Source organism: Sphaeramia orbicularis, chromosome 24, assembly GCF_902148855.1.
Source record: "Sphaeramia orbicularis chromosome 24, fSphaOr1.1, whole genome shotgun sequence".
Taxonomy (NCBI): domain Eukaryota; kingdom Metazoa; phylum Chordata; class Actinopteri; order Kurtiformes; family Apogonidae; genus Sphaeramia; species Sphaeramia orbicularis.
The window spans coordinates 24,458,063-24,471,464 of record NC_043979.1 but is presented as its reverse complement, the minus strand read 5'-3'; the positions used below and the strand labels follow the sequence as shown (position 1 = coordinate 24,471,464).

The window sequence follows — 13,402 nt, the reverse complement described above, 5'->3', positions numbered from 1 at the left end:
TAACAATTGTTAATCTAAAATTTATACTATATTTTTCATTCCCAGATGCCTACTACTAAATGTTTTGTGCCGTTGTAGACCCACTGTGATCTGTAAAGTGTAATGCATATGTGTAACTGGTAAGCTGAGGCATAATATTATTCAAATTGAACTTGTTTTTGCTGAGAAATGTTAGATTGTTAAGTTATTCGCATTTTTTGTAAGTATAAAATTTTCATATTGTAATTTTACATTTTGCTTACTTTTTTGCCTCATTGCTTACTTTTTTTTTTTTTTTTTAATTTAATTTAATTAATTAATTAATTTATTTATTTTTATACTTTTTGTGCTAAAACAGAGAAAAAAAATGAGTTGTCATTTCCAGGTTATTATCCTGTTATTTTTTACTGAGATCAAATTCTCTTGGATGTGGCTCCTGGTCTGGGTGTTTCATTATTAATCTGCATAAATAAATGAAATTTTAGTTGGTTTACAAAACTAGCTGACAAAGATAAGTAGTTTTGGATGCTAAGTTTGGTTGACACTATTCCCACGTAAGACTTAATTTTGTTTTGCTCCCTCGGAAGAAGATAAGTCGCAACTATATACTTTTATTATGAAAGTCCAGACCGGATGCGCACATTCATGGTTGTATTTGCGGCTCTAGTAGAGGCGCACGTCTTATAATCATGTCTCACTTTAAATATCGGAGAAGCATGACTTCGTCTTTAGCAGAGTGTGCACTTTAAAGGCTCTGTGGTCCTTATCTGAGGAGATAAACAGGAGTCGCTGCAGTCAAACAGTTTGTTTTGCGACTGTGTGACATTCATTTGGGATAAAATGGTCATTAAGGTATACATCGCCTCCTCCACTGGCTCTGTGGCGGTGAGTGTTTCGCATTTGTTTACGGCTGTAGTTGTAAAAAACTTGTTGACAGTTGCATATATTCAGTTTAAGCAATACTGTCCACGATGAAATGCTTTTAGTGGGCAGCCCGCGGTTGTAGCATGTATTCTAATTATGTAAGAGGACTATCCTGTGTGTTCCCATCGGGTTCATACTGTTCAAAGCACTGAAAGTAGGCTAATCTGATTCATTCACATGGGTGGGCAGAGCAAAAAAAAACAAAAAACAAACATGATAAATGCAAATAGATTTTATATATGTTTAGAGCACTGCTTCAGGATATAAGTACTTTTTTGCATGCATTTCACAAATAAACTTTGTACTCGATATTGCATATGTGCATATGCATATTGCATATGTCCTCCATTGCGGAGGAGCTGAAAAGAAAGAGAGAAAAAAAAATCTTGTCTCCTACCGTTAAACATTTCAAAGTGCATGTTTAATGTGCAGACAGGCTATGATTGTCCATATGATTTATTAGAGACTACAGTGTGATTCCATGTATTATGCAGCGTAAACAAGAAGTGACAGACACACTATTTGTTGCACAGCTTTTGTTTATTGTTTATTGTTTATATGGATCCCCATTAGCTTCCACCATAGTGGTTGCTACTGTTCCTGGGGTTCGTTAAAATATAGTTACAAAATACATACATGAATATAAACAAGTTTACAATTCATTATTATCATCAGCAAGCTGAAAATTTCATCTCAACACATACACCTTAAAACATTTAAACTTTTATCTTTACAGCAACTTGGATTGCAAGAGTCAAAACAATCATTTGCATTACTGTATTTCCTTGAGTACTTCCTGTTTGAGTGTTGTTTTGAATGAATGTAAGCTTTTAGTATGTTTGATGTGTGAAGTTAACTTATTCCATAGACTGGAGGCCCTGTAAAAGAGAATTTTTCAATCCATTTGATTCGATTCAGCTTTTGTGTTGGGTTGTAAGAGTAATTCTTTATACGTGTCCACTCAAATCAAGGCTTGGTCCCCGTAACAGAGCATCCTTACAGTATCCAGCAGCAGGTCTTTCTATAAACTATATTCTCCATTAGATAAAGAGACTTGTTTTAGTAAATGTGATTAAAGGAGAAAGTGGGTTGTAGTGAACTGTAGTGAACAGCACACACATGAAAAAAGGCTCTCCCATTAGTCAGTGTGAGCAGAAAATAATCAAACAACACTCCTGAGTGAATGCTTAAAGTCTTAGGTAATGGTACAAATGAGTAATATATTTATTTTATCAGGCCCCATTTGTGGAGGAGGGTGCACAATCTTCAGCTTCATGAGTTATTTTTACTCCTGTGACACAGACATTTAGTAACGAAACACACCAGGCAGTACGCTTGAATAGGTTAACCATTTGGGTCAGTTATGTGAGTATTGAGCTCATGTGAATGTAATTCACTCTGAATTCCTTTGAATTGAGTTACAAGTGATTGAATAAAGAGGAAAAGTGAGATGTGAGGGGATCCCCCAGCTGAGATGTGTGCCTGTGAAAAAATGTGAGCTGACATGAAAGATGAACTCAAGAGGAATGTAATAAACAAAAGACTTTGTCTCCATAAAATGAGCAGTTCATATCTTAATGACAGCAGATTAGTGGGGTGGAAATAATCGGCCCAGAGTAAATAAAGTGTGTTTGGATATCCCACACGTATTATGGATGTGTTCAGTTTGGTCTCATGAAATATGAAGAAGCAGCTCTAAAAATTTACATTTTTTCAGTTTTACCTTTTTTGTTTTTTGCTGATTTTTTAGATTACATCATAAGTCCTCCCATGCCCTGTCTTTCTCAGTCTCTCGATGTCCCTTACTGAAGGATTAGTTTAGTCTTACCAGTGTGTTAATCCCCACATTTCACAAAGTGCTCTCAAACAATGCATGTCATATACCACAAGGTCAGTGTTTATTTAGCAGTACTGCTGTATTTGTGTACAAGCATCAGATCTCAATGTGACAAAAACAGAAGAAATGATTATTGACTTCAGAAAAAAACCTTCAAAACATGAAGTCAGCATCATCAACAGAGAAAACGTCGAAATTGTAGATTCATATAGATACTTAGGCACAACATGTGACTCCGACCTCAAGTTTGACATAAACACGGAGGCTATTTTTAAAAAAGACAACAACGTATCTACCTGCTGTGGAAATTGAACTCTTTTAACGTATTTAAACCCATTTTATGTGTCTTTTATTATTCTTTTATTGAGAGTCTTTTAACCTTTTCTTTTATATCTTGGTTTCATGGGTTGTCAGTGAAAAACAAAAACAGCTTGTCTAGCATCGTTAAAACTTGTGCTAGGGTCATGGGTGTGCAGACTACAGACTTACACTCTCTATGGAGCAGGCAGGTACTCCAGAAAACAAAGAGCACTATTGCTCACCCTGACCTGATGCTTAAAAACAGGTTTGCCTTGATGCCCTCTGAGAGGCGCTATCTCACTCCCAGCAGGAAAACCAACCATGACGCCAGTTCTTTTATTCCTTCTGCCATCAGGCTTTTAAATGCCAGTGACAGTGCATAATATGTAGTGTAAGGTACACTGTGCATTTACATGTTGTTTTTAGGTTTTAAATGTATTTCATCTATTTATTGCTACTGTTGCACCTTGTCACTGTTGCACTTTATGGTTGGACCCTTCAGCTGTCCTTTTCATTGACAGATCTGAGTGTCTTGTATTGTGGAATGTGTGTCTAATGTCCTGTCCTGCTGCAACCCATGTCTGTGAACTGAATTGTCCCTTGGGGATAAATAAAGTTATCTGAATCTGAATCTAATCCAGCATGCACATAAATGCACTAAACAAATCTGAACACATTCATCCACCGTCACTCGCACCCACTGGGGGGACCTCTTCTATTATTTAGACCAGTGATGCCTCCCTTTCAGCTGGAACACCGTATCACTAATATGTCAGAGACTAACAGGCTCACGTTTTGACTCAGAGTAGACACACCATGTTTCACCTTTTGACCCTCCTCAGTATTCTGCACAAATATTTTTTTTTATGGCTATAACATACAGTATGAGATAATTTACAATCTTATTTGGGTGTGGGTGTGTCTGTAACTAGCTGGCCAGGACAATCATGTATTGTCTTTGTGGTCAACAATAGTGCTATTGTGCTGCTTAGGATCTCTGCACATTTAGACCCACAGAACCAGACAGTATAGCAATCAATAGATCAAAGTTTCTTTATATAGCACTTTACAACAACACAAAGAAGACCAAAGTGCTTTACATCTAAAAACATGATCAAATTATAAGATAACAACAGTTTAATTAAATACTATAAAAGTGCATGAAACAATAAGACACAACACACAGTGATAAAAAAGACCACAGATTTAAAGCCTAACAGTGTCTCAGTGCTAAGGGTTAAAGCCAGTCTTAACAGGTGTGTCTTTAACCTGGACTTCCCAGAGTATGTAAATATTATTATTTTTTAAAACCATCAAAGTTAAATTGTCCTCAGAAATTTACTTACGTATTAAAAGCCAGTATATGTGGTGACATGGTCAAACATTAAATATGTTTGAACTAAATACTCAAGCATACAGTACATACAAAAATAATATATTTATTATTGATTATTGAATAACGATCACGAGAGTAAAAAAAAAAGAGAGATAAAATGAAATGAGGCTGTGGTGTGTGTGTGGTAAAGATGTGTTACAAAAAGAAACATGCCTGAGTTGAATAAATATTTCAAAAACTTACGGTGAAAACTGTGTTGTGGGAGTTAAACAAATGACATGAGAATGAAAGCAAGAGATGAAGTCACCGAAACTCACTGTAGCGAATTATACAAACTAGATCTGTGTTAAATCATCTTGACTAATATTCTCATAATAATCTTTATGTATTTATTATTTTAAAGCTATTGACCCTGAGCACACTGAGAATGAGATGACGCTAATTCTCTGCTTTTCCATCGTGACAGCTCACCGTGGGAGTTTTCCGTCATCTATCATTAACTTTTTTATTTTCCTCCACGAAGTTCATGAACTCTGACTCTGTAGCTTTTGCACACGCACAGCTGAACCCACTTGATAATACCGCTGGGAGCTGCTGCGTCTCTCCAAAAACCACAGCTGGGAAAGTTCACTGCGTACTCTTAAATATATTCCTGTAGTCAGAGATAGCTGATAAAAGTGTTTTGTATTATATTAGAAAGTTTTCACCATCTGACTGGACTCACCTTTAGCTGCAGCCCTATAAAAAAAAAAGCATGGTGACTCCTTAAGTTATTTGAGCATTACGAGAATAATAAGAGATGCATTAAATAACAATTATCATTCACAGTTTGCAGTGTGTTTTGCACTTCCATTCATTAGTTTAGTTTAGTTTATTGTTTATTTGTCAGGGACAGTGTACATATACATTCATCTCAAAGGGAAGAGATGCTTTGCACCAGCGTTGGCTACACATTACTTTCCATCTGCTGTCCCCTTGCAGGTGCGCACACAATATAGAACATTTACATTACATGCAATACAAAACTAACCTTAGCTCATAACTACAGTAGTTAAAAACTTGTGTATTTATTTCAGTTTCATAATGTTTCCTAAAAGTGCAATTTCATCATACTTCATTCCTAAAACACAGGTTTTAAAATCATGCATAAAAAGTCAATTCATCTAATTCATCAACCATTAAACATATATTAAAAAAATTTACCAGTGAATATATATGACATTACTCTAAATTAAAAACATGTCAGTGCATCTCATGTTGGCACAGTTGGGAATTGAGGATATGTTTTTGTGTTTTGTTTTTTTTTTTTATTTTGTGAAGAACTATTCAGATCAATAGACCACTTGAGATAAGATAAGATAAGATCTGCCTTTATTTGTCTGACAAGGGGAAATTCCAACTTACAGCAGCAAAGTACAAAAAAAGCACACAAGAAAAGCACACAAGAGCAGAAAAAGTGCAAAATCAAAAAATAAAGACAAATCTAAAAAGCTATACATACTATTTACAGTTGTGCGTATGTTGATCATGCTACAGGTTGAACAGGGATATGGTTTATTGCACAGTTATTTGCAGCAGTTTCTGTAGTGGAGCCTGACCGCTGCAGAAAGGAAAGACCTCTCCTTTACACTAACTTCAGACTGTCTGTCAGCTGGTTCCATTGTTTGATGGTTTTAAAAGAAAAGGCCGAATGTGCAAAGGCAGAACATCTTTTAGGGATTACACAGTTTCTCTAAACCATGGACCGAGATCCCTCTGTCGTTTGTTCTGAACAAAGTTGAATAAATGTCTTTAATGGAGGCGGAGTAGTATTATTAATCATTTTGAAAATGACTCATAAATTCAAGTTTAAAATTCGATTGTCAAAACTCAGCATTTTATGTTTAAGATGCTACAGTGATGATAGCGAAGGGCTTTTTTATCAAGTACATTTAATGCCTGATTATAGAGAGACCTGAGTGGTTTGATTGTGGTCTCACTGGCCTGAGACCATCTGGATATACAGTAGATCATGTGTGGAACAATCATGGCCTTAAAGTACATCATGGCTGCATCAAGTGAGAGACTGTTTCTAATGTGTCTAAATATAAAGATACTATATTTTACTGAATTAGATACTTTTGTATTATGTTTTTTTAAACCCAAGGGGAGGGTCCAAGTGTACCCCTAGGTATTTCAATAATCAATAATCTGTTTGAATTTCAATACATATAGTACACTCCACTTCTATATATGTGGATTGTACGTTTAATATGGCTGTGAGAGAAAATGTACTTTTATTCAATGGGAGGAGGAGGAATGTGCAACCACTTGAACACACTGCACTTTATGCATTAACTGTATAAAAGGACTAAATAGAAATACTTAAAGTGATACTAACAGCTGAAAGTGAGTTTTAATTGAACTGAATTATATGACTTATTTGTGATTAATCTTGTCAGTGCACATAAAAATCAGTATTTTATAGATGAAAATAGCTCAACACACTACTTAGTGTTTTAAAAACATATTGTGCTTTCCCACCTTGCTGCTGACATACAGTCAACTGTTGCACATTATTCTACGTCACAAATGTGTAAAAAAAATAAATAAATTTAAAAAATCATGACACATCTTAATTTGAAGTCGTCCAAACCTGTTCATTTTTCACCAGATTACCACCGTGTTGACGTACCTGCTTCCGCAAATTAATTTATTAAACCACACAACAGCATAGGCTGGAGAATTGCTCTTTTTGTCTTTGAGTGTTGTACGTTTATGAGCACTTCAGGACTCTAGTTTCCTGTGGGAGTGGACTGTGTGATGGCAGTAAAAAAAGTATAAAAAATATTCTAAATATAGCATGCACTATATTTTTCTTTATTTCTTCTGTGGTAAAACATTGCAAAACCTAAACTAACCTATACAGACCCCCATATGGCTCTGCATAAATGTGTTGTGATTCTCTGATATGCAGATGTCCCTGAACTACTCACATCACACATATCTACACCTACACATTCAGCCCCTCCTTGCCCCCTGTCAGTCTCATGTCATATTTTCAGCATCTTGCTCTACCTCTGCTAATGCAATTGTACTCGTTACTCACTGCTCATGTTTATTTAACCATCCCCCTCCTCCAGGTAAAAAAGCATCAGCAGGCGGTGGTGGGCTTCCTGGAGGCCAATCGAATCAACTTCCAGGAGGTAGACATCACCATGATGGAGGAACAGAGGCTTTGGATGTATCAGAACATTCCCAGAGATAAACGGCCAGAGAAAGGAAACCCACTGCCTCCCCAGATCTTCAATGAGGATCGATATTGTGGGGTATGGAGTTTATGTGCTTGGACACATTCAGTGTACATGCATCTAAATACATCAGCTTGCTATTGCATCTGTTTGAACCAACACAGTTATGTTGTGCGCAACTTTGTGCTGATTCAGAACAAGAGAAACAGGCAACAGGTTCATAGAAAGAAAGTGGTTGCACTTTTACAGCAGAGATGAATGTGAATGAGATTTAAACCTTTCATGCATGAATTATGAGAACCTTAGCCAAGAAATTTTTCCTGAGTGTTTTTATTCCTCTATAGGCATGAAAAAAACAATACGATCAAGTTTTTTTGTTTTGTTTTGTTTTTTAAGGAGTTATAAAAATTTCCACTCAGCTGGACACCATGCATTTAATTTTTGAAGTAAAGAAACATGTATTTAAACACTAATATCAGAAACTGTTATGGAAAACTATGCAATAAAAACATTTTTAATGCTGTTAATCAGACGTTTTCTCACATTTTTATCATACTCTATTACTAGTTATTTTTCACTTCATGGAGATAACATGCAAAAAAAACAACATTTTTTTTGTTAAAAAAAGAAAAAAAAAAACCTGTTAATTACAGTCTGATAACAATTAGCAAATGATTTACACTCAAACATGTCACTGCAGAACAGGTTTATCAAGAACAGCATAGTTACAGTACTGGTATGAATTGCACTGTATGGGATGGTGCATAAGTGTCCACTGTGTTGGCTGATATGGAATTATGGAATGAAAACAACAAAACCCATGAATGTACAAGAGCACAGCTGTAGAATAACTGTCTACTGTAGTAATTATGCTTTTCTTTTTTCTTTTGTTCAGACGTGGTATAGTTTTTAGATGTTACCTGCTTGACAGTTTCGACTGTGACTCGTCTTCCTTGGAAGGGTCATCTGACATGTCATTTATTAGCTGGTCACAGTCAAAACTGTCAAGCAGGTAACATCTAAAAACTATACTTTGTCTGAACAAAAGAAAAGTATAATTACATTAACAGAAGACAAAATGAACGTCATTAGCCTTGTCCACTGTAGTGACCACTATGCATGAAAGGGTTAAGATCAGATGCTGATGCTGCAACAATGCCAGTGTACCAGGTTTATGCCAGTGTAAATTTGTGCAAGGTTAAGCTCACAATGCTGGTGAATGAGTTTGATCAGTTGCCAGTTTACGTCCTCCACTGTGATTGGACGCTTTTTTCTAATCCTGCAGTAATCCAGTTTCATGGACAGGGTATATAATCTGCTCTGCCTGTCGTCACTCTCACTGGCTAAGGTAATCCAACATTACTCTTCAATGTCATGGTCAGTGAATGATATTAAAGGACTATTCAACAGGGATGTTTTCAACCATGTTTTACATTTGAAGAGATTATGTAACCCTCAACATCCACTTTTTCTTTTTCGTTCTCTATAGGATTATGAAGACTTCTTCCAGTCAAAGGAGAGCAACACTGTATTTGCATTCCTGGGACTCAGTTCGCAACCCTCAGTGAAAGTAAGGGAGGGTATATACACATTTATGACTGTTTCACACACAATAATATATAAATACATAATATAGTGGGAACATAGACACTTCTGCCTTGTGGTGCAAATCACAACAAGGCTGTGGGTCTTGTTTGTCTCCACAGTGCTGGATCAGCAGTTTCAGTCTGAACCAGTAGACTCTGAAATGTTCTGTCGAAGTTGACTCTCTGTTTTTTGTACATCATCTTTTCTTGCTGATGTCAATAAAGAGAAGCCAGTGTCAAGATATAGCAGAGCAATATTAATAAATGAGAAAAATGTGCCATGTTTCCACCCTGATTTACCAGCCCTCCCTTCAATTTAGGTAATGTTTAGAAAAAGCAATACTTAGTAGAGTGTCAAATATCAAGTAATTTCCATTCATTCCTGAAGATACACTGCAAAAATCAAAATCTTACCAAGTGTATTTTTCTCATTTCTAGTCAAAATATCTCACCACACTTAAAATAAGACATAATCACCTAAAGAGTAACTTTTCAGTGAGATATAAGAACTTATTTTTAGACAATAGATCTTGAAAATCTTATTTCAAGAAATCTTACCAAGATAATTTTCACTTGTTCCATTGGCAGATTTTTTTACTTGAATTAAGCAAAACAATCTTGAATTAAGCAAAAAAAAATCTTGAATTAAGCAAAACAATCTTGAATTTAAACAAAAAAAAATCTTGAATTAAGTCAAAAAATCTGCCAATGGAACAAGTGAAAATTATCTTGGTAAGATTTCTTGAAATAAGAATTTCAAGATCTATTGTCTAAAAATAAGTTCTTATATCTCACTGAAAAGTTACTCTTTAGGTGATTATGTCTTATTTTAAGTGTGATGAGATATTTTGACTAGAACTGAGAAAAACACACTGGATAAGATTTAGATTTTTGCAGTGTATCTGTATTTTTAAGACACAAAGATGAACAGCTGGAACAGCAGATAAAATTAACAGTTAACCACTTCAAGTAGTACATGGTGTACTTTTTTGCCATCCTGTCTTTTCTTTCCAGGATTCAGAGGCGTAAGTCTTTCTGTTGATGTGTACAAGGAGTACAGACACGTCAAGATGAAAACCATCCTTCCTGTGTTGCATCACCTCCTTTACCAAGTTCCGTCTTTCTGCTGAACTGAGCAAATTTTGCCAAACAACAGCCCATACATCCTCTTGACTTTAAAAACTTTCAACAGTAAACCAGTGCAACTGAAGTCATCACGAGGTGTTCAGTTCAAGAGGCTGAAGAAGCATTATTATAGAAATAGAGACTAAATTTCTCTTTTTGATGTTATTTGTTATTTCTGCAACTGTGAGTCCAGGGGAGCAACACATATTGTCAGCAATATGTAGCAGCCTTTACATCAGTAAAGAATTTGCCTGTAATGTCACAGATCAAATAAATCCACCCCAAGTCACGTAATAACACAACTGCGTGTGCCTGCATTAGAGTTTGTCTGTGTATTAGTCTCAACAGCTGTTAATGAAGGCTGTGTTAAGTCAAGAGAGGCAGAACTTCACTTAATGCAACCTGAAGCAACCATGGGCCTAGTTATTATCTCGATGCGTTTCCGTTTATGTATATGTGCAGATATAAGACTGCTTTCCTAAAAGTGAAACAAATCACACTGCAATTGTCTCAAAGAGAGATTAAACATTAGGAATCTTAAGTCATAAAATATATATATTTGTTATTGCTAGAAGTCTTGTTAAGTATGTTGTCATTTACATAAAAGCTCCACTGCCAAACACGTTTAAGCTGCTATAGAGCTAAAGCTTGGTCACAGTCATATATGCTAGTAATAGGAATATAAAGCACAAAAAAATATTACTCATAGTCTTAATCTGACCGGGGATTTAGAGGATAAGATTTACGCTTGTATGCGTTTAACACATGATAAATGTACATTTGCAGACACACCCCTCTAACCTTCTTTTCCTCAATTAAACTATCATGAACGGGTGGTTGACTAAACTACTATATGTTTTTGAGTACACTACATCACTATCCACTCTTCGCATGTGATGAGAACATGAGCAAGTGTGGCTGTCACATTGTATTTCACTCACCCCTCACATCAATGGTATCCCTGTTTTGCCCACTTACATTGTCATGTATTGTCAAAAATAACAGGTATTGTGCACTCACTACTTTATGTTGCACTGTTTTGTCTGTTGTATGTATGTTTTGTTACAGACTTGAAATTAAGGTAATCACTGTACGTGTATTTTACACCTCAAAGCACATTAAAATATTTAAAATCCATCATGTCAAAGTTTCAAATGTATGTTATTTCCTATTAACAATACAGTACAGAATGAAAAATAAATATCGAAAGTGCTGTGTTGTGTGTCATGTCATGTTTAAGTCAGGATTAATCAATATGCTAAAAATGGATAAGGTTGTACTCCCTTTTCATTGCTAAATGTGTAGAGTGCACCAGTGATCACGTGTTGCTACTGCTGACAGAAACTCAGCTGCAATAAAATTCCAAAGACCCTTCACGTCCTGCCGCTACACTGCAAAGAAAGGGTGTCTAGAAACAAGATAAGAACACTAAATCTGAGGAAAAAGGTACTCAAAACAAGTGAAATATCTGTCCATGCAACAAAGTAATTTCACTTGACATGATTTCTTGAATTAAGATTGTCTAGAAATAAGCATGTCTACAGATGTATGAACACTTACAATAAGAAATTAACTCTGAAAGCAAGATAAATTATCTAACATTTCTAGTTTTTTTTTTAGTTTTGTTTTTTTGTCTTGGTAAGAACCAAATAATTTGCAGTGTATTCATCAAGATCTGTGGCACTTTTATATCCAGTACTTGTACAAAAAACCTTTAAATGTAATAGAACAATAACACTGCATAGAATCACATCTTGGTTGCAATGAAGTGATAACCAGTACTGGTGTTAATTTTTGAAAAATATGGCTCATTTGGAGAAAAATTATTTAGTGTCATTCATTTCATTACTATATGCATCAAGCAACAACGATTTCAAAGAGTAAAACTGGTATTTTATCCTTAAGGTATTTTGGATGTTCAGAACAAATGACACTAACAGACATTATTTATCCCTGAGAGGAAATTAATTTTTAGTGATTCCCAACCCAATCCAGTGAAACATAAGCAATTACAGAGGCTTACAGATGGGTTTTCCTCACCATTTTGGGAAGCATCTAAACCAAATGTAAAATCATTCGGAAGAGCATCAAAACTAACTGATTTTTCCAGAAAGTTAGTTACCAGTGGGCTTCATTTGCAAAATTTGTTATGAATTTAGGGTCATGGTCAGGTTTATTTCTGTGGCATATTTACAATAACACAAAGTGTCCAAAGTGCTGTACAAGGAATAGGATATGGGTAACAAATACAAAATAAAATAAAACTAATAGAAATATATGGATATAAAAGATATGATATGCTAAAACTGATAAAACAGGTACACATTAATAAAATAGTCTCTACAACCAGAAGATTAAACAAATTTGAATTTAAAATGATACCTGTTTTTGTTTGGCAAATGAAAAAAATATTTTTGTTCAGAAACATTGCCTACAATGAATAAATTGATAACATTCAATATTTGGATGGAGCTGTATTGAAGGAAATTTAATACCACCTCTTGTATGTTTAAGGGCTCTCCAGAATCCCCAACTAAGGCCAGCTTTAGAGGAAAACTAGCAAAAAGGACCTCTGGTTATCATGAACAACAAAGTGTTGAAAGTAGTTGGATTAGATTGATTGTTTTAAATGAAACTAGAAATGTGCATTGTCCTTTTTGAATTATTTCCACCACACTCAGAGAGACGCTGTGTCAGCAGTGCCTCCCTGTTTCCTCTAGAGTTGTGTACAAACAGACAGGTTGAAAACCACGAGTCAGAAAGGAAACAGTGGAAGAGTCTGAAATAAGGACATTTATTTATTTTTAATCAAAAACTGGCAAATCCAAGTAAGTTGTTATTCACTAGCATTGATGTTTTTCTATGTCACTGTTAGAAGTGTTATTTGTTCGTTTGAAAACTAATTTTAGGTGGTTACCAGTCCATAAAACCTTGATAACTGGTTAAGACAGCAGATAAATGTTAAATATCAGCTATGACTTAATGAAAGTGTGGGACATCTGAACGTGGATTTCATTAGAATTGTATTACATTATTATTTATTATTATTTAAAGGACTGCAGGTTAGTTGTCTTTTAACATGCAA

At 35.2% G+C, this 13,402-nt stretch overlaps 1 protein-coding gene across 1 annotated transcript; it reads left to right on the top strand.

The window, feature by feature from the left end:
• Positions 1–610: 610 nt before the first annotated feature.
• sh3bgrl2 (SH3 domain binding glutamate-rich protein like 2) lies at positions 611–11,454 on the top strand. The gene is made up of 4 exons (XM_030128546.1): positions 611–864; positions 7,499–7,684; positions 9,096–9,176; positions 10,207–11,454. Exons 1-4 carry the CDS (start codon positions 820–822, stop codon positions 10,219–10,221), a joined length of 327 nt encoding a protein of 108 aa, XP_029984406.1. The 5' UTR covers positions 611–819; the 3' UTR covers positions 10,222–11,454.
• The last annotated feature ends 1,948 nt before the right edge of the window (positions 11,455–13,402 follow it).

What these genes read in the sequence shown, in the direction of transcription:
- sh3bgrl2 (XM_030128546.1), top strand. Translation starts at nt 820, where the DNA reads ATGGTCATTAAGGTATACATCGCCTCCTCCACTGGCTCTGTGGCG. An exon ending in CCTCCACTGGCTCTGTGGCG is followed by an intron (nt 865 to 7,498) that starts GTGAGTGTTTCG and finishes CCCCTCCTCCAG; the next exon opens with GTAAAAAAGCATCAGCAGGC. An exon ending in ATGAGGATCGATATTGTGGG is followed by an intron (nt 7,685 to 9,095) that starts GTATGGAGTTTA and finishes CGTTCTCTATAG; the next exon opens with GATTATGAAGACTTCTTCCA.